At 36.1% G+C, this 27,260-nt stretch overlaps 1 protein-coding gene across 3 annotated transcripts in view; it reads right to left on the bottom strand.

Annotated features, from left to right (window-relative positions):
• EPHA3 (EPH receptor A3) overlaps window positions 1-27,260 on the bottom strand; it is a 355,677-nt gene that overhangs the window by 55,595 nt on the left and 272,822 nt on the right. For 2 of the 3 annotated variants that reach the window (XM_011285988.4, XM_045036779.1), the window contains exons 6-11: window positions 23,700-23,824; window positions 20,588-20,750; window positions 12,792-12,894; window positions 12,019-12,086; window positions 6,640-6,765; window positions 69-254 (exon numbers count right to left, since the gene is read on the bottom strand). In XM_011285988.4, the coding sequence (XP_011284290.2) occupies window positions 69-254; window positions 6,640-6,765; window positions 12,019-12,086; window positions 12,792-12,894; window positions 20,588-20,750; window positions 23,700-23,824 (771 nt within the window). The remainder of the gene's footprint in view (window positions 1-68; window positions 255-6,639; window positions 6,766-12,018; window positions 12,087-12,791; window positions 12,895-20,587; window positions 20,751-23,699; window positions 23,825-27,260) is intronic. The other variant, XM_023238873.2, reaches the window with a different exon arrangement.

Raw genomic sequence — 27,260 nt, 5'->3', positions numbered from 1 at the left:
TGATTGAGTTAGAGTTTAAATAACCTCTGCTCAACATAGGCAGAAGTCAATCTTTTGGCTTGACTTACTTTTAGTAACAACTCCCTCCAATCGAATGATGTTGGGATGGTCAAATTGTCCCATAATGCTTGCTTCTCCCAGGAAGTCTCTCCTCTGCTTTTCTGTGTAGCCCACTTTCAGGGTCTTGATGGCTACTGAAATTTCTTTTTTTGAAGGGAGTTTTAAGCGACCGCTGCACACCTCTCCAAATTCACCTGTTAGTATAACAAAACGACAACAAAAGGTAAGGAGTTATATAATAAAAATATTATCAACAGATAATAATAGATTTTCAGATATTATTAGCAGATAATAAGAGATAATAAACTGTTCCCTGTCAGTAATTCCATTCAAAGTATTTACACCTTTGACCTGCAAGATATACACTTAGATCTCCAAGTTAATTTAGAACATGGTAATTGGAGACTCCCTAAGAAACCCCAGAACATCCAGAACCTAGTAGGAAATGGACCTTGTGAGTAGCCTCATACATTTTGAAGTACCACACTGTGAACAATATAATATGAAAAAGCAGGAGGAAAGTAGGAAGGCTATATCTAACAGGGTTTTAGCTCCTTGTTCTCATAGCCACCATCTCCTCAGGTTAATCAACAGACCAACATAGATATTATTGGTTGAGCAATGGATTAAATTTCAGATGTTTCTAGTCATTCTGTTATTAATAAGAGGACCAATTTAGTTATATACTCAGACTCTCTGAAAATGAGAACAGAAGCATCTGCTACCAATTCATTTTATTGGAGTATTGGCATGTTGCATTATTGACATACGAGTTGTAAAGTTCTCTGAGCTTCTGGAAGGAAGAAGATGAATATACTATTTTCAAAAAAAAGGTAGCATATTTTTTCTACAGAATCACTGTAAATATTTTCAAAGTCTTCAATGAAAAATCTTGTTTTAAATGTACAATTAATCCAGAATCTACTGAATTTGGAATGTTGGTGACATTTAAATAGTCTAATCCTACCAGTATAAAATTGCCTAGAACTAGTTTGGGCACTATCTTCATATATATTGTTATTGAGAAGATTTACCCATAACTCTTTCATCCTATTTTGAACTTCCTGAGAGCAGAGGCCCTTTACATTCATTTCTCTGTCCCACTGCTTGTCATGGTAATTGCCACAAAGTAGTACCACGCATAGAATGCTCCTTGTTCAGAGAGGAATTCCTAATATTGTGCAGATTACTAGATCTGATTTGTACAACACTTTAAAAAATGTTTTTTAATACCAAATGAGAGATTTTTCTGAAAAGGATTAATTGCATAACTCATTGTTAGGCTGTCTGTGGAATGGCAGAGGATTCTTGGTCCAACCTTCTCACTGTGAGTTTTTGTACAAGCTCCATGCCCCATGGCTCAGCCAGAGAGAAGCTGTCAAGAAGTGAGATGCTTCTTCTCTATATTTTGTTCAAGCAAGTGGTTCAACCCACAAAAGCAGCAGGTTGTCCTATTGATTTACCAGCTGCATTACTACAAATGACTTGCTTCTCTCCAGGAAGCTCTAAACTTCCCCAGACTTGACCCCTTTCTCAGGAATCCACTTTTGTCACTGTTTCAAAACCATGACTTATGCTGTAACTTGTCAAAGTCACATAAGGTCCAAAAGCAGTTATTTATACATTTTAAAAATAAATACCCATCAGTTGGCAACACTATGACCGATACTGAAAAACACAGAGTTATAATGCTAAACAAGGCAGGTCTAATTTCTTCCCTTTGAAGGAATACAGAGAAGATAGCAATATCTGTGGCTAGAGTGTTCTTTAGGATTATAGGGAGAATCAGGGGTAGAGCTTGAGAACATTGATTGATCTTTTGAAATCCAAGGAAGAATATGTCATTATAGAGTGTGACTATTAGGAGAATTGTAATGCAAAGTAAATCATTGTTAGAATCTATAAGCAATACTAAGACTTCCTTTCCTTATACTGGGCTATTGGAACATTGCCAGAGAGCTCCAGTTCATGCTGCATAAACATTAACTTTGAGCAAACCATAAGAAAGCATCCATAAATACATTTCTATTTTCTGAAAGAAAGTTCTGCCGTTATCATGAGTCAATATGCTGCAATGGACCATGTATTAAATTTTGATGTTATCACCACTTATTCAATGTGACAAGTCACTTGTCAGTAGATTGCAGGACAGATAATACAGTGCTGTAGGACACAGAATGGATTCTAGGGCCTAATTGCCTCTGTCACTTACTGTGATTTTGAACTGGCATCTTTTTAAAAAATATTTATTTATTTATTTTGAGAGAGAGAGCGTGCATATGTGGGGGGGAGGGGCAGAGAGAGGGAGGGAGAGAGAGAATCCCAAGCAGGCTCCAGGCTCATGAACCTTCACATCATGACCTGAACTGAAATCAACAGTTGGATGCTCAACTGACTGAGCCAATCAGGTGCCCCTTGAACCAATGTCTTAACCTCTCTGTACCTTTCTCTCCTTATCTATAACATGGGAACACCAATTGCATCTAACTCATGAGGGTTTTTTTGTAATTAAATGAATTAATGTACGTAAAGATGCATAGTGTAATCTATGTGTTAGCCACTATTTTCTTCTTTGAGTTCAGACCCACCTTAAGAAGGATAAACTATCTATCTACTGCTAAAGAGTTAGATCACATTGAAGAGTGAATACAAAAATGCTTTTTAAAATGTCAAGTTCTGTATTAATGTTAAGAAGAGATGGTTGTGATGATGATGGTGATAACAAGGTTAATGTCATGCTGGACAAGTATTTGTAAAGGGCAGCATTTTGTAAAAGTCCTTCACTGGAGAGATCAGAGGAAGAGTTCAAATTTCAAGTGGGTCAATTAGCGTTCCTTTCCTTCTCAAGGAAATATCTGACATATGTAAATGTATATCTACCTTCAAAATTCAGAAAATGTTTCAGTAATGCTAATTTTTAAACCCCCCCAAACTCTGAAATGTGATTATTTCATCCAATAAATACTAGAAATGGTCACCAAGATGTTATACTAAACATAGAAATGTTAAACATTAATTCATTTATCTTCCTAATCAACAACTGTGTTGGAAAAATTAACAAATTTGGGCAAATGCAATGCCCGATCTTTCCACCTAGCCAAATTTTACATGGTCTTATTCAATTTGCTCTGAACCTATAAGAAAACACACACACACACACACACACAAACACAAAAAACAAAAACCTTAGATCCTGTCATTTCTAAGTAAAAGCATAACTATAAGATCACTTGGAAAGCACTGCTTGATTGTTCAATCCAATAACTGCAGTAGTTTTCATTTGTCCTTTGAAATAAAGTATGTTTTATGGGACTGGGTACACTATATTCTGATTTAAGATGCACAACACAAAATTGTTCAAAATAAAATTTCCTACACTCATTTCATCTAAAATAGAAGAAAAAATCTACTTGTGTTTAAGTAGAATGATACTCTTCCCTCGCTTCACATTCCATTCTCCTACTCTTTTAATAAAAGAAGCATAATGAAAATACATATTGAACAATTTTGATGTGTCAACTAAGCACTGGTCATAAATTATCCCAATTAATCCTCACAAAAATGTTAGAAGAAGGCACTAGTGTAATTATCAGTGTCTAATATGGAGTTTGAAATTGGAAAAAAAAAAAGATTCAAATTTTGGTTTCCCAACGAATAACCATGTGCCTATAGGCCATTCAGATTTTTAGATCTTGTTTTCTCATCTAGAGAAATGGAGACAATAACTATCTAAAGTTAAATACCATGTGAATGCCTAGCATAGAAAAGGAGTTAAGTATATTCTACTTTCAGAAATTTTCAGTATTTAATCCTGAAATACTGGTTGGATTGAAGAATAAAACTGGGAATTTTAGTCATTGTGCATTCCATTATTAAAAAATTTACTACTTTGAGAAAGTTAATTTGTGGCTTAATTTTAATTTTGTTATTTAAATTTGTTATTTGTTATTTGGTATCATTCTTCTGATTATCCAATGTATAAATGAGAGTTTCTGTTATTCCTGTTTTCCTGTATGAAACCTCTGACAGAAAATTAGAGAATTAGCCCACACAAATAGGGTCTTTCTTCATATTTGACTGTGAAAGTTCTGTCATTGACCACAAGATTCAGCCTTTTAACAATGGAATATAACTGCTAATCAATGTAGTATAATTATTAATTTTTTATGCACATTACTTTAAAAATTTTTAAAGGATATAGGAAATGAGTAAGTGTATAAATGCAAGAAGTCTTGCTATGAATAGGTTGTTATTGGAGTAGTTGTGGAAATGGGTAGTATTATACTATACTATCCATTATACTATTAGACAATTTCAGCTACTTTTGTAGATATTTTATATTTTGCAAAAGAAAATGTTAAGAAAAATTGATAGCTTTCAAAATCTTGATTTCATATTCTACCCTTGAAAGGCTAATCAAGACAGACTAGAATTGGATGCATACAATATTATACTGAAATCTTCCAGGAGAAGAATAATCGACCTTGAAGATATACTTGTTTGCAAACAAAACAGGCATAGTTTTATTGTCCTTAGGAAAAGGAAAATAAGGAAAATGAGGATATTGGCTGCAAAATCCTGAAAATGGAGCACATTTTTTACAAATATGTTTGAAGAAAGAAATGAACAAAGTTGATCTGTCCTGATCTTTCATGAGCATCAGGGACTGATTGTTCAATGATTCAGTGTAAGTAGCCTTTCCTTTTGTTTTATTTATCAGATACCATTTTGTAAGGTTTATTTGAGAGAGAGAGAGAGAGAGAGAGAGAGAGAGAGCGAGCAGGGGAGGGGCAGAGAAAGAGGGAGGCACAGAATCTGAAGCAGGCTCCAGTCTCTGAGCTGTCAGCACAGAGCTCAACGCAGGGCTTGAACTCACAAACTGTGAGATCATGATCTGAGCCAAAGTAGGACACTCGACCTACTGAGCCACGCAGACGGCCCTCAGATACCATTTTTAATGAGTGCATCTTGTCTCACACCACTGTGTTCTAGCGTTATCAGTAACATCTCTCTAGATAAGCTTTTACTAGTGGAAAGGGTCCCAAAGTTCAAGGTCCCCATGTGTCTGTCTGGCCTCTAGACACTGGCTGAGCATAAATGAGTTTCTCCTTCTCATATCGTTTGATTGTGCAAAGTCTTTGTGCTACGTATGCTCCTGAGGTTTCCATGCTGGAGAACAGTGCACTCTTGTGGGACAATAGTAACACCAGAGCTACAAGAACCATGTGCACTACAGAGCAGTTTACAAAGCAGAAGTGTACAAATGAAAGACAGTAATCGATATTTATTTGTGTTCACTGGATTAGCACAGATATATGATGAATGTGTGTATTCTTAAGTCTTAATTGTGGAAAAAGAAGCGCATGCTTTATTTTCCTTTTATGAATTACTAGTTTCATATTAGAATATCACCTGCACAGGTGAGTTTTAGCAGGCTGAAATACTAATAAAGTTAGAGGAGAAGATTTACTAAATTATCATTTCATTTAGATAATATGAATTACTCAGATTTTCCTGCTTGAATAATAAATACTGCTACCTTTCTAAATACTGCTTTGATGTATAGAAAGACAGAGAAAATTATATGCACATTTGTGTAAAGAAGCATCCGTCATAAATATAGTACTTGAAGGAAACATGATCTGATGCTACTCACTATTCAATGAGCTGGTTTCTCAGTCTTTCTATTTCCCACATCAACATAACTACTTTGCATTTGTTTTTAAAATAATATTGAAGAACGAGATGGTGGAGCAGAACTATTGTACAAGATTGTTTATTTTCACTTTTGAGTAGTAGTTTTAATCAAATGCACACTGAATGGCAGTGGATGTCCCTGTGTTTATGTGTAAATGTAAAAATAGTGTTATTTTATAAGTATCTGTAACTTTTATTGGAAAAAGGCAACTGCTATTCACAGTCACTCCAGAGCTGTTTGTTAATGGGATTATAATTGAGTCCGTTAATGATTAGATTGAAGATATATCTATATGAAAACAAACTTCGACAAAAATTTAAACTATATAAAGTTATAGGCAAGTATTAAAATGGAGCACTTCATGTTATTTAAACTATCCACTCAAAATAGTTTTGAGGAAGTTTGTGTAAAATGCGTCATTGATGATTTTACTTTGTGTCGCCTTTTTACTGTAATTCCAAAGAGGATTCTAAAATGGCCTGTTTTACAAACTCAAAATTTTCACTTAGTGAGCTTGTTTAAAGTAAGATGCACTTTTATCCTGTTATCCCTGTTTAGTCAAATAGGCTTTGTGACACATGATCGGCATAGTCAGGGGAAGACTGAGCTATTGAGGCTGCCGCCTCTGAAATTCAATAAATAAAAAGCTGGCCATGGTCTGTGAGTCTGCAAGTCTGGCACCTTTGAAATCATTACATTCCATTAAATACTCCTTCATTTATTTATTGCCTGCCTTTGATGTTGAAATCAGAAAAATGTCCCTTTTCACAGCAGTATAACTTAGGCTTGAGAAATTGCACATTCTTAGGCAGCATTCTTATTCATAGTTGCAAACTTGTAATTAACATGTAGATAGAGAGTGGGGTTACTGTGGTGGTTACCTGCTCCAACAACTTTGTCAATGGATATGTTGGTGGCATCCAGTTCCTTAGCAAACTCATGAACCGCTTGGGTAGGGTCTTCGTATGTGTGTGGGTCAACATAAGTCCTGAGACCTGGAAGTTTTACTGTTTAAGGGAAGGAAGAAAGGCATTATTGTAAAAACTGATTTATAAAAACTTTACTGAGAAAATTTTATAACCATATTATTAGTGAAAAAATATCCCTATTACCATAAAGTGAACCAACTATTAGTTTATTCTGCAATTGGCAGAGAGGTTGGACTATGCATTGAACAATTTAAGAAACACAATTCCCCATAATGAAACAAAGAGGAACCACAATGAACTTTCTCAGCAAAAACACTACAAGGAAAATGAACATTCAAAAAGGAGAATCTCAAGGAGAAGATCGAGTAGATCCAGTAATTATACCATCAGCCGTAGTAAGTGCACACTATGACACATTTATGATTCTACAAATAGTGCCGTAAACAAGTATTTATGAAAATGCCACATCTGACAATAAATCAAAGTTTGGGAAATATTTTCAAAAGGCAGTACGGTGACTAAAATTATAGATAAATTAATTAAAGGATATAAAACGGCATGCCTTTTGTCTGACACTATTCTGCTCTTAGTAACATTCACAATCAAACTCATCCCTTGTAATTATAGATATACTTAAACCTGTGAGGATATGCATATATGATATGGGTATTATATGAATATACTAACATAATATAAAATTACTGAAATCTTACTGTGTAGCTTTTCAGCATAAAGGCAATATAAATTCTCTATATTTTAATAATGGTGCCAAAAAGCTAAATCCCAAACATAAATTACACTTGTAGCCTATTAAATATAAACCTCCTTCGTAATATGTATATTTATTTAATAATTCTGAAGGTGAAAAATTTTTGTGATGTTCTATAATTAAAATAGCATGGATAAAAGATACAGGAGAATCATTTTGGATTTGATTTAATATTAATGAGATTTCCATTATTTGGAAAATAAGTCATATTAGAAATAATTTGCAATGTTTAATAAGCTAAATTTCTCTACAGTAAAACTAATTTTTTAAGTAAGCTTTATGCCCAATGTGGGGCTTAAACTCATGACCCGGAGAGATCAAGGGTCATGTATTCTACCAACTGAGTCAACCAGTCACCCTTAAAACTAAATTTTTATGAAAGGGAACTTAGGATCTATGAAAGTACATAAACATGATCTAACACTAAAAGATACAGTATATGTATTTATATGATAGATTTTTGTTTTTAATTTTGGTAATTTTTTAAAAATTGGTAAAAAAAATTTTTTTAGCAAGGGGCAGGAATGCTTAATAGTGATTGTTTTTTCCTTTATGACCCTATATTATTGAAGGATATTTTTTATCCTAAAGTAACAAGTAAAATCAGATGTTATCTTTTACAGTATCCCTTTATAATGAAAGCATCTTAATGGCAAATTGCAACTGAATATTCAGTGATGACCAAAGAGGTCTCTGACTCATTTTGTAGTTTGCATGAAATGGATGTAGAGACTGATGACAGCAATTATTCCAGAGAGCCTTCAGCACGATGGACAGTAGGCCAACGGGTCCAGCATTTCATGGTTTGGGCTGAGAAATGATCAGTTCATTGACATACAGGACATCTTCATGAATTCCCTGGTTACACCACATAATAAGTTATGTTCCTGCAAAGTATCCATAAAGGTTTCAAGAGATGAAATAGAGGCATAAGAATAAATAGATTATAAAAAATAAGTGGTGGTTGGGAAGTAAAAATTCAATTTTCCTCAGTTACTTCTCCAGATGATTTTTGAGACTCTAGAATAGAAATGGGAGGGTCAGGAAGCAAATGGAGAAGAAAGGCTAAAGCTCCTCCTACTTGGCCTGTGTTGACATTGGCACTGCATGCAATACAACAGCCTCTCCATCCTGAGGCCAAGTGCAGATTATCGAGAAGACACCAATTTGAAGGTTACCTCCACAGAACTGGGGAAATGACAAGTCCTTTGCTCTTGCTTTCGGTAAACTGTGAGTAGAGCAGCTTTTGAAGTAAGAACTTTTGAAGCTTTTCTATTCTGAACAGCTCAGCAAAAAGAATTAGCTAGGTGTCAGAGAACGAAAGCTCTTGAATACTTGTTATTCAAGTGCTCGGCACAAGTGCCTGTTATGGTGTTAATGCTCAATAAATGATAGAGATTACGGACATTGTATGTATTTTGATGTTAAGAATGTTTATTCAAATTATTAATATGATTGAGGTTTCTGGAGACAGGATTTGGGCCAGAAATGTCCATTCCTTTTGAGCTCCCAGATCAGTTTGCAAGCTTCTGCCATTATTGTAAACATCATTGCTTCCTATAAAAACACATGGCAGAGTCACTCTTTAGTTCAGTGGTCTATTATAATTTATTATTTCACTAAAACTATTTCTAATATTATCAGTACTAAAACACTTTACCCTTAAAATAAGCAAACAGATTAAGGAAAGCTATGATACTTTTCTTGCTTAAGAGCAAGGAAAACAGCAAAAGTAACTGTAGACTTACTAAAATATGTTAGGGAATAAAGTTCTGCCAGAATCTTTTTGTATAATAAGTTTAGTTACATTTTAATAAAAGCTCACATCAAAGGGAGACTGGGATATATGATCATCCAGTTTTGATTTATCTCTAGTAATTGTACAGTAAAGGACCAGAAGATAAGGAAATTTAGTATTCCTTTTCAAGTAAAAAAAAATAAGGTAAAAATTGGGGCACCTGGGTGGCTCAGTCAGTTCAGTGTCCGACTTTGGCCCAGGTCGTGATCTCATGGCTCCTGAGTTCAAGCCCTGCATCGGGCTCTGTGCTGACAGCTCAGAGCCTGGAGCCTGCTTCAGATTCTGTGTCTCCCTCTCTTTCTGCCCTCCCCCCACTCTCTCAAAAATAAATAAACATTAACAAAATTTTTAAGTAAGGTAAAAATTATTTTTAAAAAAATGAAAATTTTTCTTGTAAACAATTACAAATGTGTTAACCTTGCTGAACTTAAGGAAATCAATTTGGAAGCAATTGACTAGTATCAGAATTTACAAAGACCATTATAAAGTGAGTTGTCAGAAACAATGTCTAACATTTTAAATAAATACTAGCTTTAAACAGCCTTGAATTGTGCTTTAGAGTGGCCCTTCTATACCTGTCAGCCCTAGAGAGTATATGTATCACTAAATAATCTGAAAATTCAGTCGCCTTTCCCTACTAAAATCGAATTCATTGCAATTAAATAAAATCATATAAATTGCTTTTCTATCCACATGAAATTTGGGAAACAATACAAATATAAACACACACATCCCCAAGTTAAATGGCCTGTTCACTGTGGGAGCTTTGGCTGCTGACTTTTAACTGCTGACCCCAGAAGTGCCAGGAATCAGGTGATGCAGGATACAAGGCACATAATCCCTTCACACCAATAATTAAGGGCAACATACAGAGTAACTGGGCTGTGTCAAGAAAACCAGATAATAAACACATGCACACGTGTTAAGCTGTACTACTTTACAGCTCGTTCTGTGCAAACACAATAATTTACATTTCCATTTTACCAGCATGAGTTGCCCTACGGATAGCAAAAAATAAAAAGGCCTAGCCAGAGAGGGCAAGGGGACAGGATCTTAGGAGGTGAAACACATTTCTTTCCTTTTGAAGCAATATTATAGGATTTGTAACAAGACTGGAGGGAATAGTTCATAGCTAGAGCTTTTTAAAGTAATACCAAATAAATGGTCTGAAATAAACCAGCTGTAGCACTAAGACGCAGAAAGTTTATGACATGCATATAAGTTATTTTATGCCCTTACAGCTAGGATAAAATGCATTTCTTTTTTGTTTGTCTATCATAAAGACATTGTACATTTGAAGAAAATTAAAGTTTCAACCAACTCCACTAGAAAAACCAAGAGCTAAAACAGATCGGAGTGATAGAGAAATGTGCTTACCATCGAGACACGGAAATTTATCATTGTTCCAAATTCATGAGATTTACAATTCCGATATTAAAAGACCCAAATCAGTACTGTTTTACTCTAAAGACAATATTTACATTGACTATCCAACTCAAATTAGGAACAGTTTAATCCACAGGAATGTGACTGCTCTAATTTATGCACGGCAGCTGTGACTCAGTGTTTCTGGGGGGGGCCATGAAAAAAGCTACATAAGCCTCCTGCAATTTGTTCATTCATTCTCTTAAAGTAATCTAAAATGATGAGGTGTTGCCATGAGGAAGGTAGCGCTTTGGCTTTTGTGAATTATTCTGTGATGACTACAATGAGAAGGATAGAACAAACCATGCCCTTTGTAAACTCTGTCACTGTGTCCAGCTCACATCAGTTTACATTGTGGAACACATTCTCTTTTTCTTTTTTTGCAAGCTACTGTGTGCCTCCTGCATGTTAGCAACAGGTAATCAAGCTGTGACTTGAGTTATAAGGGGAGCTATAGTTTTTAGATGCAAAGCCAATGACGGATATGAAGTACCATGCTGAACTGAAAATAATTTTACAAGGCAATAGCGAATCAAAGAAAGTGATGCTTACAAGACTACGTCAGTCATATTGAGACGATCTGAGAGCACGAAAGTATGAGTTTAGTCTGCACTAATTTCCATAAGAACATGCTATTCCCTTTGAGTCCACTGATTAGTAATTGCCACATCGTTTGGAAAATCAAAATGCCTGGGATGATTTGTTTTGCCAGAAGAAGAAAAAAAAAGTCAGTCCTCTTATTAGATATAAACACTTTGCTTCCCAAAAGAGTATTTCCTTTAGAAAATATTAAAAGGAGACGAAATTGCTTGGTATTAACATACGAGGGAAAAGTGCTGGCTTTCCGACCAGTTAGGTATCGTGTAACTCCAAAATAAACAGTTTATTTTAAAGGCTCTCTCCTGGTTGGTTGACAAAATAGTCTACGGCGTTTCACATAAACAGAGGTTGTTTATATTTATTTGGGAGTTCGGAAAGGGACAAGGTTCCTATTTAGATTTTAGCGAAGGACGAGAAATAAGGAAATGGAAGATACGCTTTGCCTTTCAGCTACGCAGAGCTGACTAGAGTACATACTCCCCATCATGTACATTATTTGGCTATAAACCATAGGTTATCCTTCACTTTAGCTGAAGGATGCTGAAATGTGACCATGCAAAAATTACTTCATGCAGAGCCATGAATTTCCTTCCCCATTTTAAATTAATTTAATCTGCTCAATTCTTCCCTAAAACTCCTTTTGCATTCTCTGCTTTGTGGGGAAGTTATCCAATTATGTATCAATAAGGCTAAAACTAGAACGGCAAAACCAAAGCACCAAAACAGCTTAGGAACTTACAATGTCCATTCCCAAAATGAAGTCTTTTTTCATCAGCACCATGTTTTGACTTGTTATAGCCACAGAACCTGGAGGGAAGTCAGGGGAAGAGAACATGGAAAGAAAATATATGAAAGCAATTATCTATGCTCAGAATGTGCAAAGCACACACACACAAAAAAAATAAGGCATTTTCCTCAAACAATTAAATGCTTTAGTGAAAGTTTAATGACTTCATATTTTCTAAATCCTTTATAGAAAGCCTCTTTCTCTGGGGACTCTGGAAAGCTGCCTAATGAGGAGATATGCAGAGTTGCTTCCCCACTGTGCAGACCCCTTCAGTTCAGTTTTTATAATGGCCTTAGAAAGTGTTTATAGTATTTTTTTTTTAACAACTGCTGTTAGAATGAATGAAGGGTAAAGTCTCCATTGTCGGCGATTAGTGCTGTGCTGCCTTACCAGTGTTCTGGGTGAGAAAGTGGCAGGGAAATCTGGGGTGTATTTCAAGAGTGAGAGAACAATTGGAAAAAGAGAGTAAAAACCGCAAACGAGGTCAAAAGGGAGAAGCGGTATGAGGTTGAAAAGTGGGGCAGGAATTTCATGGAAAAAAAAAAAGAAAATCAAAACTAAAGATGGAGAAACAAAAGAAAGGGAAGGGAAGAAAGAATAGATACAAGCAGAGACATTCTTAGTTGTTAAAATACTTCATTGACCACAGTCTTCAGATTGTAGCCGCAATTCAGGGGAGCGAGCAGAGCAATAATGAGTGGCTGTAAAAGAGACCACAAACTCACCTCCCTATCAAAACGTAGGTGACCACTGTGAGGAGAATAATGGCCACTGCCGCTGAAATGGCAATCATTACCACTTGGCTGTTTTCACCGGAGATGGAGAAAGCTGGGGGGTGGAAGAGAAAAAGAAGAAAAGGCCAGGCATTAACACACCATAACTAACATCGGCATGGAAAAGCTGATAAACTCAGTCACAGTTACTCTGCTTTAACCTAAAATGTGGCTTCCTGCTTCATACAGTGTAAACAGAATTCCCCACGTTAGTGTAAAAACAGAGAGTGCCTATAAGGGTGCTTGAAATTTCCAATTAATAAGATAAGATACTCCCTTTCAATGGCATCAATCAAAGGCTACTTGAGTGCAGGACTTTGAGAAACACCGTGGACTGGTTTTCTGTAGGCTTACTGCAAAGAAACTCATTGGATACACCAGAAGTTATCAGAGGAACATAGTGAACAGGTCAGATTTCCCTGAATGAAATTATAAAAGATTCCTAATTTTTTTTTAATGTTGATTTATTTCTGAGAGAGAGAAGACAGAGCACACGCGGGGGAGGGGCAGAGAGAGAGGGAGATACAGAATCCGAAGCAGGCTCCAGGCTCCGAGCTGTCAGCACAAAGCCCAGCATAGGGCTCAAAGTGACAAAAGTTGAGATCAGACCTGAGCTGAAGTCGGATGCTTAACCCACTAGGCCACCCAGGTGCCCTAAAAGCTTTCTAAACAAGCTTAATTATCTTGCAATATCTAGAGTTATTCAAATGGGTTTTTTTTGTTTTTTCGTTTTTTTTTTTTTTTTTTTTTTTAACACATACCACCAAAAAATTGCTCTCCTACCTTTGTGAATGTCTCATCACTCACTCACCTAAAAATAGTCCGGGAGTCAAACCTGGCCTGCTACCAGTTTTTGTCTACCTCAGGAGATTAGAATGGTTTCACATTCGCTTCATGGTTGTAAAAAGTCAAAAGAAGATTTTTGACACGTAGAAATTACGTACAATTCAAAATTTGGTGTCCATAAGTAAAGCCGTATTGGAGCACAGCCATATTCATTTGCGTATTATCCATGGCTGCTTTTGTGCTACAATAGCCAAGTTGAGTAGGAGCACAGAGGCTGTCTACACACACAGCCTAAAATATTTATTATCTAGCCCTTTACAGAAAAAGTCTACTGACCCTTGAGCTAGACCAGTGCTTGTCTAACTTCAATGTTCATTCAAACCACTTGGGAATCTTTTGGAAAAGAAGTTTCTGATTCAGTCAGAATCAGAGTGGGGACTGAAACTGTGCTTTTCTTTTTTTAAATTTATTTTATTTTATGTTAGAGGGGTGTAGGGGAGAGGGCGGAGAGACAGAGAGAGAGAGACAGAGAGAGAGAACCTTAAGCAGGCTCTAGACTCAACACGGAACTTGGTGCGGGGCTCGACATGGGGTTCAATCCCATGGCGCTGGGATCATGATCTGAGCCAAAATCAAGAGTTGGACACTGAGCCACCCAGGTGCCCTGAGACTGTGCTTTCCTTATGAGCTTCCAGTGATGCTGATGCTGGCTGATTCCAGACCATGTTTCGAGTAGCAAGGATAGAGAACACAAATACGAAATCATCTTGTCTTCTCCCTCACCTCATCATTCACTATCCAATTAATCACCAAACTGTTTTAAGTGTTTTTTAGTTCATGTCTTCATTTCTCTTCTGGATTACAATTAGAAAATCCTAATTGGTCTTTATTTGCATGTCTTCCCTATCTTTTATCTGGCCAGTAGAATATTCCTTCTAAACCATCAATTTGATCATGCTGTTGTCATGCATAAAAGTTTTGCAGGGCTCTCCATCACTTTTTTTTTTAATTTTTTTAACGTTTATTTATTTTTGAGACAGAGAGAGACAGAGCATGAACAGGGGAGGGGCAGAGAGAGAGGGAGACACAGAATCTGAAACAGGCTCCAGGCTCTGAGCTGTCAGCACAGAGCCCGACGCGGGGCTCGAACTCACGGACCGTGAGATTATGACCTGAGCCAAAGTCAGACGCTTAACCGACCAAGCCACCCAGGCACCCCTCTCCGTCACTTTTAAGGTAAAATGCAAATTCTGTAGCAGAGCAGGTAAAGCCATTGAAGATCCTGTTCCTTGCCTACACCTCCAGCCTCATCTGCTAACAAACGCCATAAGCATCCTAATCCCTAGACTCTAAAATACACACAGCTTCCGGAACAAGGCCTTTCACATGCTCGTATTTTAACATATATTGCCCTTGTAGTAAATGCTGATTGAACAAATGAATGAGCGATATATCTAAAGAGCTTAGAAGAGAGAGTGTGATTATTTGAATACTATCACCTCTCCAGACGCCATTATCAAATGTTCAGCCTGATCAAAATCTAAGTTTGGAAGGATTTCTTGAAAATAATGCAGTTTTAGGGAGAGCTAAATGATGCAAATAAAGAGACATGGCAGATGGGCTGTAAGAAGTTTTCTAAGCATCTGAAAATAAGAGCTCCAAGTGTGGTAGGATGGCATCCTCATAATATAAACTGCTGCAAGCTCTTTATTCTTTACTACCAGCAAACTGTTTACACCACTGTGGCAGGCACGGGAGTGCCTGCTCGCATATTCCCGCTGCCAAATTTGCAGCGGGCAGACAGCCTCCAGCTGCTGCACCTTCAGGACCCACCGCAGCCTTCATGCACGGGCCACCCTCCCCTCCATGACTAAACACTACAAGGGGACTGGAGCCAGGCCCTCCCTGCTCAGTGCAGGACTCCTCTAAGGCAGTCTTCACTCTGGGGCTCCCCACCCCTTGCGGGACCCCCAGGGGAGACCCGCAGAGCTGCGCTGCTGGCTGAAGCTCCTCCTCCTCCTCCACTCTTCTCTTTCCCTCCACCTCTTCACAGACGGTGACAGACATCCCAGCAAGAAGTGCAGCCTGACAGCTTCTGTTCTTCCCGCCTCTTTCCTCTCTCTGCATTTTCCCCTATAAAGCTCATAGAAGTCCATCTTGACATCTCTCTCCCAGAACCCTTGGACGGATACATACCTATCCATTGGATACAGATCTGTGATTAGTTTGTAAAGTAACTTAACCTAGTGATTCAATAATGCTCTGTAAACCTATAATAATAACTCTATCTCATGCTTTCTATGTTGTACGTACATCGTAGTAACTTCTAAAGGGCAGCAAGGTTTGCATTCTCTGTGAAGTTTAGCCAGGAGATGAGATAAATGTCAATGAAACTGGGAGAGGAAGCATGATAGAAGGAAGAGGAATTCTCTGTTTCTTTTTCTGTCACAGACAGAATTAAATTAGGACATCTCTGCAATGTCCTCTAGCTCTAAATATCTATGAATCCTGGGGACTACCTAAGGCACATAATCAAAATGGGTCATTTTTGTTAGTGAAATTAGCAAACATTTATAATGAGGGATTTTGAATAAATGCATTATAGAGTTGTCTAAAAATGTTACGTGGAACACTTTTAAAAATTGCTATCTATTACATGTCTTAGAAACTCATTTTGAATATGTTTTCCCACAAGCAAACTGCTTCCCCTATTTCTGGCCACTTCCCATTTAGAACATCCTGCACATACAGCCGACCTTCTCTCCCTAAAGCAGACTGGTTAGGAGCTCAGTCTCGTGAAACAGAATGCTTGGATTTGCACTTACTTTGCTGTGTGACACAAGATCACTGTTGCAAGGATTAAATGGGTTAATACAAGCAAAACACTTAAAATAGTTCCAAGCACTGAGTAAGTGCTTAATAAATGTTATATATTTTTATTATTTCATTTCTCCGGTAAAAAACTGGCAAAAAGTGCTGTGGATTCAGTTTCTGCCCAGTGAGGGTTTCCAGACAGTTGACTTGTCTGCTTTCCCAAGCACGTCAGTTTCATTCTGTTTGTACTTCGTGCTTTGGAGATGCCACCTTGACTCTAGGGAAGCCCCTTTACTCCTATGAACTCTACAATTTCAGCATAATATCTTTTTTTTTTTAATGTACAACTGCAGCACTAGATTAGTACTCCAAAATTTGGAGATTCTAGGTTCACTGACTCTACTTCCTAGTTATGCAACCCGAGAAAAAACACACATAAACTCTGTCCTAAACTATGTATAAAGGAAATAATAGTACCGGAATAACTTATGGAACAGGATCAAATAAAATGCTTATGAAAGTGCTTAATGGGTCCCTGGATGGGTCAGTGGGTTAATCGTCCAAGACTTGATTTTGGCTCAGGTCATGATTTCAGGGTTCCTGTCAGTGCAAGCCTGCTTGGGATTCTCTCTCTCTCTCTCTCTCTCTCTCTCTCTCTCTCTCTCTCTCTCCCCCTCCCCTGCTCACTCTTTCTCTCTCTCAAAAAGACAAAAACAAAAAAAAAACTTAACAAAAAAGAAAGAAAATGCTTAATATATTATCACATAAATACATAGGTTCTCGAATCAGACCTGTCATTTACCAATTGTGTGATTTTGGAAAGCTTACTTAAACCTCTCTATGCCTCAGTCTCTCTGTCTGTGAAATGAAGATGATAATAACTATAAAAAATAAGACATTTGGGGGCCCCTGGGTGACTTAGTTGGTTAAGCATCCGACTTCTGCTCAGGTCATGATCTCGTCGTTTGTGAGTTTGAGCCCCGTGTCGGGCCCTGTGCTGATAGCTCAGAGCCTGGAGCCTGCTTGGGATTCTGTGTCTCTGTCTCTCTCTCTCTTCCCCTCCCCACTAACACTCTGTCTCAAAAATAAACATTAAAAAAATTAAAAAAAAAGATAATTACAAAAAATATTATCTAAACCCCAGGTAAAAACCCACTTTGTTCTACTAAGAAATATCTATATGTGTTATGAAAGATAACTTCTATTATAATTTTTAAAAATAAAAACTAGAAAAAAATTAGAATAAACAGCAAAATGTTAAAGAAATACAAACATCAGTCATATATATATATATATTAAATATCAATATATAACAAATAAGACTCTTAAGTTCTTAGAACGAATTTTTATGGATACATCATTCTGATTAAAAAAACAGAGAGTTGATTTTGTCTTTTTTTCCCCCTAAGACAAAAGATACTTTTTTTTCTCATCCATATTTAAAGTCTGGAAGAATTCTATGGTGAAAAAGAGTAAACTGAGTTTTCAAAATATCAAACCGTACCACTCAAAGATTTTTATAATGAGGAACATGATGTTAAAAAGCTCATCTTTTCCTTCTTATTCTCTTTTCATCTGCTGTATCCATCAGTGGAAGTATTGCAAATATAAAACTTATTTGGCAAAACCCCCAAACCCTGTAGTTTTCAAATGGAATATTTCTTAAACCTCAGACACGGAAGCCTCATTAGGGGTTCGTGCAGAATGCCGTCACGGCAGTATCTGTAGTAAATCTGGAATCACATTAGTATATTGGGATTTGTTGTTCCCTTTGAAAATTTACATATCACCTAGAGTTAAGTGCTGATTAAAAACAGAAAATATGTTTATCTAATGGTGATCTGACCCTCCTGCCCCTCGAGATACCTAATTTCTACCACAGGATATAATGAACATGTGTTTTTTCGCTTTCTGGGATTTGTGATCTTTCTTGGTAAAGCAAATGTAGGTTTTGTTGTTCTTAACTTAAATAACCATTTAAAAGTTTGAAAAAAAATTCAATTTGTAATCATTTCAGAACAAGAAACTTGTTTGCGGGGCGCCTCACTGGCTCAGCCGGTGGAGCCCACGACTCTTGATCTCGGGGTTGTGATTTCCAGCCCCACTTTGGGTGTAGAGATTACTTACAAATAAAATCTTTAAAAAAAGGCAACTTTTTTGCATTACTTAAATGTTACAAAAAGATTGAGAACTACCAATGTTAAATTGCAATTAAACTCTGTTATGATGTCATCTAAAATTTTAAATTTGTTTTAAACCTGTTCAGGATGCACTTTCATGATATTTTATAACGTTCTGGTTTCTAATGTTCTCGGAGAGCCATTTCTCTTTGGAGTCCCAGAGGGAAGGCTACCCGTGGACGAGTCCTGCCTTAGGCAGAAGAGGCTGACTCCTGTGCCCTTGCGGTGTTTAGTCATGGAGGAGAGCGTGGCCCCTGCAGGAGGCCTGCGGTGGGTCCTGGCAGGTGCAGCAGAGGAAGGCTGTCTGCAGCTGCTGACTTGGTGGCAGGGACATCCGAGCAGGCACTCCCAAGACCGCCCCACAGGTGAAAACACGTGTATCCATCGCAGGAGAATTAGCAGAGGTTTTGAAGTATATATAGATTAGTGTTTTGGGGGATGGCAGCTCGCCTTCGAGTTAGAAGAATTACCGCGTTTTAGCGTGAGCTGATAATTTCTAAGAACACTAGATTCTCAACACCTTGCGGAAGGTACAGCTGGTTACGGTAAGTGGCGTTTCCAATCAGCTGACAAAAGGTGTGCCATAAAATAGCATAACTGTTTGATACAGTAACTATTATTTAACTTAAACTGTTTTTTATAATTTGTGTTTATCTTTTAATGTTTCTATTAGGTATGGATTGTGGGCATAATAAAAATATTACCGTACCAAAACCAATGTGCTTTTAGATCGCAGACAAAATATTTAGACAGGAAATACACATGCCAGGAGAAATGCCAAATCAGAACAGTCAAAAGAGATTACTGGGTTTCTCTCCGGTACTGTGCTGGCCATTGTCAGACCCTCCCTGGATGATTTTTTCTAAAAGGAGTTCATCTTTGATTGTCTTTCTAGGCTAGTTTACAACTGTGAATTTAAGTTGCAGGAAACTGAGTGATGTATACAATTTTTCCCATTACAATTAAAATAAAACGTTCACTAGAGATAGAACTGGTTTATGTACAGTAGAAAAGATGACTCCAATCATTACATTTATTGTCCTATAGGATATTAATCAGTCTGGGACAAATTAATAAATTTAAGTATTCCTGATTGCCTGTAATATATACGCACACAAATATGTATTTATATATGCATATTTATCTGTTCTTCAAATTTTCCTTTAAACAAGTTTAATCTAAAAAACAAATAAACCAGTTTAATCTTTTTTAGAATATAATAAACAGAAATAAATATATAATAGTCTCCTCATTAACTAATACACTAAATAAAATCCTTAGCTTGAAGTTGAACTTGTGTTCACTCCATATTAGTACTATGGCCATGATATTTATTAGCTTTTTGAAAATCATATTTTAGCAGAGGGTTTTTCTAATATGAAGCAAATGCATTTGAAGAAAAGAGAAATGCTACTGGGAAAATGTTTGCCAATTTTAGACCAGTCTATGCCAAATTTGGTGTCAGACACACAAGATTATCCAAATTGTTTGTGAATGTGAATGAGGTGATAAATCAGGTTTTAGAAAATCCTTAATCTCCAAGTGATACAAGATTGAATATGTTAAGGATTAAAACAATATTAAAATCCTCATGGATCAGCAAGTTTCTTTTCCTAGTTCACTGAATCATGCAATGAACCTGGAACATCTGGATGAACAGGTACTGGGAGTATGTTACCATATTAAATGGCGTTCCTCAAAGCAATTTATGGCCAACAGAAGACCAGTAGCATTCCAGGCCTTAGAATATGTTTGATTTGTAAAAAAGAAAAAAAAAAACCCACACAGATGCACACCCACACTACAGACCCAACGCTATATAAATGGCTAAATATTTCAAGCAGCACACTTTCAATGTGTCTAAATGTCAACATATTATCTAAATTTAGATAGGGAGAAAAAGAGTGAATTATCAGACAACTTTGCAACAGCCCTCCCCCCTACACCCTATACTGAAATAATACATACAGTCCGGGCTAGTTTCAAATTCAAACTTGCGACTGTTGGTCCCATAGCCAGCTGCAGTTCGGGCTCGGATTTGGAATACGTAAGTAGTGTCAGGCTTGAGGCTACTGATGGTAACATTCGTGCCTCTTGCCCTCAGAATGGTATAACTTGTCTCTTGCTCCTGCTTTGAGGTAAGAAAAATCATGTTACAATCAAATCTTCATAAGTCTATTGGATGGTAAAAAGGTGAGCCACCCAAAACCAGTTCTTTCAGATTTTAACATAGGACATATAAAAGAGGTGACAATTATTTCACTCTCTGAATACAATAGAGGCATTTTGAAGCTAACAATATATACAGAATTTCCTAATTTGGATAAAATGATTTGCGCCTTGCACACAAAGCAGGAAAAGTTAGTTTTCATTCTTACTGGTTAGTGAACATGCAAAGTGATATGCTTTCTTCACAGCCAAGCCTGAATGAAAGCTTCAATCTGATTTCAAAAATAAACTTACAAAGAGGAACATATCCTTTTGAATTAAACCTAATAGGGATGCCCTACTGATTCTCAGAAAGATATCAATTATAAAATATTAAACTTTAAAAAGGCCCAGGTTTTACATATGGCGCTACATTAAATTTCTCAGCATCACTTATATGTGCACTGTATTTAATCTAAGTCACTGTGGTTTAGCAGAGACAAATATCTTCAGATCAAAGCCTAGAGACATTTCCCCAAAGGATCTTCTCCAGGAGACTTACATTGTATGTTAGGAAATTCACAGTGCAAAGTAACAGTAAAGTCTTTGTGTCAAGCCTTGTGTACAAAACTCGGATTTTCAGAGAATTGTGTTTTTCCCCTAAGGCACATTAACGTATACTGAGCACTTTATGGGTAACCTGATTTTGAACAATGATGGAATGCCCTGCACCTGTGCCGGGGCCCGGAGTGGATATCCTCAACCAAAATAACAGAATTTACCGGAAAAAAAGTTGTACATTATGCACATTTTTTAGTTAATGATGCTGGTTATGTATTGAATCACATTTGAGTTGGTATATTAAATAATAAAGAGGATCAAATATATTTATTTTACAGAAAGAATTAATTCATTTTTTAAAAAATTGAGCTTATGCCTGGAACTTGAATCTGTTCATCATCATTAGTGAAGTAAACAGTCAGGAAAACTAGACCTTAAAAAAAAAAAAAAAGAAAAAGTAAAAGAAAGCTAGACCTTACAGAATTTAAATCTAGTGAAACATTCAAAACATTTCTAAGCATCATTATATATATGTATATGCATATGTATATGTGTGTATATATACATATGTATATATATGTATACGTATATGTGTATATACATGTGTCCGTATATGTGTATATGTATTTGAGGATAATTTTTAAATTTATGATTTAAGATAAAAGATATTTAAGATAAAAATAAGTATTTATATAAATGTATATATTAAAGATAATATTGCAAGTAAGTTTGCATCAAATGTTTAAATGTTTAAGGATTAAAAAGTAGATTCAGCCATTTTTTCCTGCGCTGGTTAATATTGTTTTAATATAAGGATGTGCATTGTGCTTTGTTGTAGAATCTGACAATTTCAGAATTTTGTGTATGTTTGTCAAGATATGAACATAGATTAACTGTATTTTTGAATTAGCTCTAAATGTCTAAGGTTGGGTGTTTTCTGGTTTTGCTATCTAATCTGAACTGAGGCATATCATTAATTTTTTTTTATTTTGTTGCATTGTCTATAAAACATGGATTCTTATATTTGCCCAATCTATCTTGTCACACTTTTAAAAACAGAAGATCTCGATCAGATGAGTATTTCACAGCGTCACAGCGGAGCACCAAAAGCTAGGATGTAAGTTATTTACACTATGACTTTAGCACAGTGAAGTTTATTAGGCCTCTTGTTTTCTTTTAATGAGAGAGACATTCCTTTCCCTGCATGTGGCCGTATGGAAAAAAATGGCATCGTACTTGTTTGTGAAATACATTACCCTCAATAAAGAGAATAACTACACAATGTAGATAAATGTTTATGCATTACTTTTTTTTGCACAACTGTTTATACCACTAATTCTCTAATGATCCATACTCAGGTAGAGCAAGGTTTCTAATAGAGGGAAACATACTAACGGAGGAGTCATGGCTGCCTGGAATCAAAACAGATACCTGTTTATTAGCAGTGAGCTTGTGAGGAATTCAAATAATGCCATGGACTCTGTTTTCTTATTTGTGGATGAACCTATTTGCCCACTTTCGTAGGATTATCAGACAGGTCAAAATTAAATAATGTATGCAGAATTGTTCTATGAAGTGCTCTACGAATGCACAATTTGTTTTTAATTCACCTTGAAATACTTTGTAAACTGCACACAAATATGTTTCGTTCACATTGGTAGCTATAAAGCCACCCACCTCTGATAAGATTTGAATACATCTTGCTTTTAAACCTCACCATAATTTATAACCAAAGAAAAATAAGTGCCATTTAGAGTGATGAAATACTATATCCTAAATTCTACTTATAAATAATCATGTACCTATTTTTATAATTGTATTACTGAATCACAATTTTATGATGTGGACCAGACTCATCCATCTATGCCCACCTTCTAAATTACCTAGTACGACATCAAGACAGCTTTTCATTGTCAGTTCAATTATACAATGGTTTTGTTATTAGTTCAATGTTCAACAGTTCAGTATCTGTACTGAATGAAATTCATGTGAATGTGAAGGTCAGGAAACGATGCCTAGGCAATAAACTAAGGAACAGTCCATCAAGAGATGAAGGAATCACTGTGAAATAGCTGATAGAACAGGGTCTCTCAATGTAGAAGGAAAAATGTCATTTCGAATGCCATAACTAGATGGCTTCAGTTTGGTACTGACATCTTTGCTGTGGCTTATTGCTATAGAATGGGGGATATTTGGCACAGTGATTTCAAAACCCCACTCTACTTATAAATCAAAGGTATCAGAGGACCCAAGTTCCAAACAGAGCTCTACCATTTCTTAGCAATGCCACTGGTTTCTTTGCAAGTGCACAACTCATAAGAAGGTAACCTCTTTCCCTACACAGCCCAACCCTTTGACGTCATCTCCCCACCTTTTCATAGTATTTGACCTCGTAGTCCAATATGATCCCATTAGGGTGTTCAGGCTCCTGCCAGGATAAAGAGATGCTGTTTCTGGATGTTCGATCCTTCTTAATCGTCATGACAGGTGATGGAGCTGTAAAGAAAATGGGAGGGGATGGGGGAGGACACAAATCAATCCAATTGGGAAGGGCGGTAAGGAAGAGCAGAACGAGAAGGGAACAAGCAAATGCAAGCTATCATTGCTCTAATCTTTGGCAAGAAAGCACTATCTCCATTTCAAAGGCTCTGGAGTATTAATCTGGCCCCATATCAAGCCTCAGCAGCTGGATTATAGCCTTGGTACATACAGGCCTATGGAAAATGAGCTGAGATTTTCAGCTGCTGGTGGACTAGTGGCAAGTGAGCAGATGTTTTCAATCTGCTACTATAATGTAAGCAATGAAATATATTTGATATATTAAAAAAGAACAAAAAAATCAGGGCTACCTATTTGTTATAATGTTGCAAAGTTATTAATGCCAGATTCTTCAGCTCATTGATAACATTTTCATATGCAACTCTTTAAGAGGACTGGAATCCATTACGCACCAGGAGTCCCTTGGTATCTATAGATAATAATAATATTTACTGTATTGTAAAATACACAGGGTTTAGAACATATTATAGTAGGTCTTGACTTCTAACCAAATCTCTCATGAATAAAAATATCAGGAAACAACAATCTTCTGCTGTTACATTTTTATTTCTTAAAATATATATATTTAATAAAAATACCAAAGAACTGAATACACTTCGTGTCACAAATCTTGGGACATATTTTGAGGTGTCTTATTGGGTGTTGACTCTGTATTTGTTATGTTTTGCTATGCATTATCTAAAGTACAGAATATGAGTAAAAATCATCTGTTTGGATCAGATACCATACGGTTACCTTCATTTCTAACGAAAGATTAAATATATTTTAAGTGATATCCTCCTTAAGTCCTTCCATTAAAAAAAATGCGTACTATCCCTCAGTGCACTTCTGGTTTCAGATCTCAACCTTGGTACACTGGCCAACTGAAATATCTCACTGTGGGGTTCAGCAGCATTCTGCCCTAATAGAATGCGGCAAAAGAAATTGCAAACATGAAACAATACAAAAATCAAGAATTATCAAGTACATTAACTGTTGAATTGTTTTCACTGCTAAAGGACCTATTTTCTTACAGATTTTTCTCAATCAAGAAGCATTAGAACGCTGTGTATTTGTATTCCCCAAAATAGCCAGCATTGGAAGATTCCTATTTGTGGATTTGATGTTTCTGTGATTGTCCCATGCTGATGTTTGCATCTAACCTCTTAAATTGTTCCTGTCTGTAAATGCCTTTCATTTGTATTCCTTACTTAAAATAGAGCTTTTGCTAAGCTTGCCTCGTGACACTGTATTAGAAAGGGTAAATCTAAATGAAAAATCCGCTTCAATAAATTCCCCATTCTCCTATTTCTATTATTTGTAAGATCTTCTGAACTCTTTTGTAATTAAAGCTTCATTCATTTAATGGCCTGGGAATGATAATTTAATCTTTTGCCAAGGAAAAATGTAGCTGTTGCTTTTCTGATGGGAAAGTAAATATATTTTCTTATCCATATTTTGTTCCCATTAGCAATTAACATCCTTTCATGTAACTTAACATCATTTACCTTTCATATTCAATTTTTGTCTATTCAATATTATTGTTTTATTTCTTGGATTGGCCTCACAGCACCCTCACCCCTCCAACCTGTACTGGTTTGCTGCTCTTGAATTGATTCTTAGCAAAGGGTAATTTATTTTGGTTATATTTCATTAAAATTTTATAAATGTATTCAATGTTTCTAAATACATCATTCAGTTATAAATAAACAAAAATATGTTAATTTTTGAGAATTATTTTCTTTTACTTTAACCTTTATATTTAAAACAAAACAAAACAACAATTCATTAATTGTTAATAGAAAAGTTGTAGCCCTAATGTCCTGGGAAATAAATATTGTTTTGTACAAAATGAAGAAATTCCACTCATTTTTGTTCTGAAATAAATCCATTAATGGAATAACTTTTAATATATACTTACAGAGCATTTCAAAGATTCTTGATGTTGGAACACTTTCTTAGTAAACCCATGGAGACCCTACATTCATTCATTCCATATCACCATGAAACTGGTTTATTTTTCCTAACAATTAAAATACAGTTTTCAGAGAAGTTTTGAAAATTACCATGCATGGCATCTCTCCTTAAAAAAACAAAAACAAAACAACACAAAACGAAAACAAAACAAAAACAAAAAATGAGAGAGAAAATAATTCATTTCAAAGAACAATCGTGAGGAAGGCTGTATTAACTTTTTAATGAAAGCTTTGCAGGCTGCTTGGGATCTGCCCAACGCTTACTGCTTCTGCACTGAGCAAGACTTTGTAACTGCTGAAATTCTTCAAAGATCTTTGAGCAAGCTGCAGGGCCCTGTTCGACTGTAATAAATAGTCTTTTGTAATTCCACACTTACTTAAGTAGAGGCAATTGCTCGGAGCTTGTGCCTTCTCTAAGTTAAATGAACCTCTTCTGATTGCTGCTTTTAGGCCCCTGTTAAGTCATTTGTTCTGCTCTTTTAGTGCACGCCTCTTGTGTTGGCTACATTTCAGCAGTGTCAGCCCTGTGCACCAGCTGGGATCCTGTCACATTTAGGTAATGCTCATCAATATTTTAATATTCATAAATTATTAACAGAAATTGTTTTTCTCTCTCCTAATAAATAATTTTAAGACATAATAAAACATACTGCAGGAAGAGATGAATTCCGTGGGCATTACACTGTATCAGTGCTCTTTAAAAGATTTTCTAGAACACTCCGAATTCATGTCTTGAAGTATAATTTATCCACACTTCCTTAAGTGCTCACAGAATTTGTAATATTAATGAGAAACAGTGATATGGATTACATCTCTTTAAGTTAGTTTCCAGGTATTAAAGGGTGATTTGTTCAAAGTGCTAGTTTCCAAAATCCATACAAATCCTTTACATTTATTATTATATTTTGTATTTAAGAGAACACGGTATTGCATATGTATCATAAAATAGATTTGATTTTTTGGTCTTCATTTCCTTTTTTTTTTAACTTTGATTTGAAAGAATGGCAGGAAATAGTTACATGGAATGAAAAAAAAAATCTAGGGGAGCCTGGGTGACTCAATCCGTTGTCTTAGTCTTGATTTCAGCTCAGGACATGATCTCACAGTTCCTGAGACTGAGCTCCACATCAGGTTCTGTGCTGACAGCACAGAGCCTGCTAGAAATTCTCTCTCTCCCTCCTTCTCTGCCCTTTGCGTGCTGGTGCACGTTTGAGAGTTTACTCTCTCTCCCTTTCTCTCTCAAAATAAATAAATAAATTAAAAAAAATATATATATATATGTATGTATATCTATCTATCTATCTATCTATCTATCTATCTATCTATCTATGTATATATATATATATAGATATATATATCCTAAAACTAGAAAAATGCTCTCACCTAGAGTGAGAAGTTACATAGGAGAAGGAGACACA

This window comes from Felis catus, chromosome C2, assembly GCF_018350175.1.
Source record: "Felis catus isolate Fca126 chromosome C2, F.catus_Fca126_mat1.0, whole genome shotgun sequence".
Taxonomy (NCBI): Eukaryota; Metazoa; Chordata; class Mammalia; order Carnivora; family Felidae; genus Felis; species Felis catus.
The sequence above is the reverse complement of the archived record's forward strand: the minus strand, read 5'-3'. Positions and strand labels throughout refer to the sequence as shown.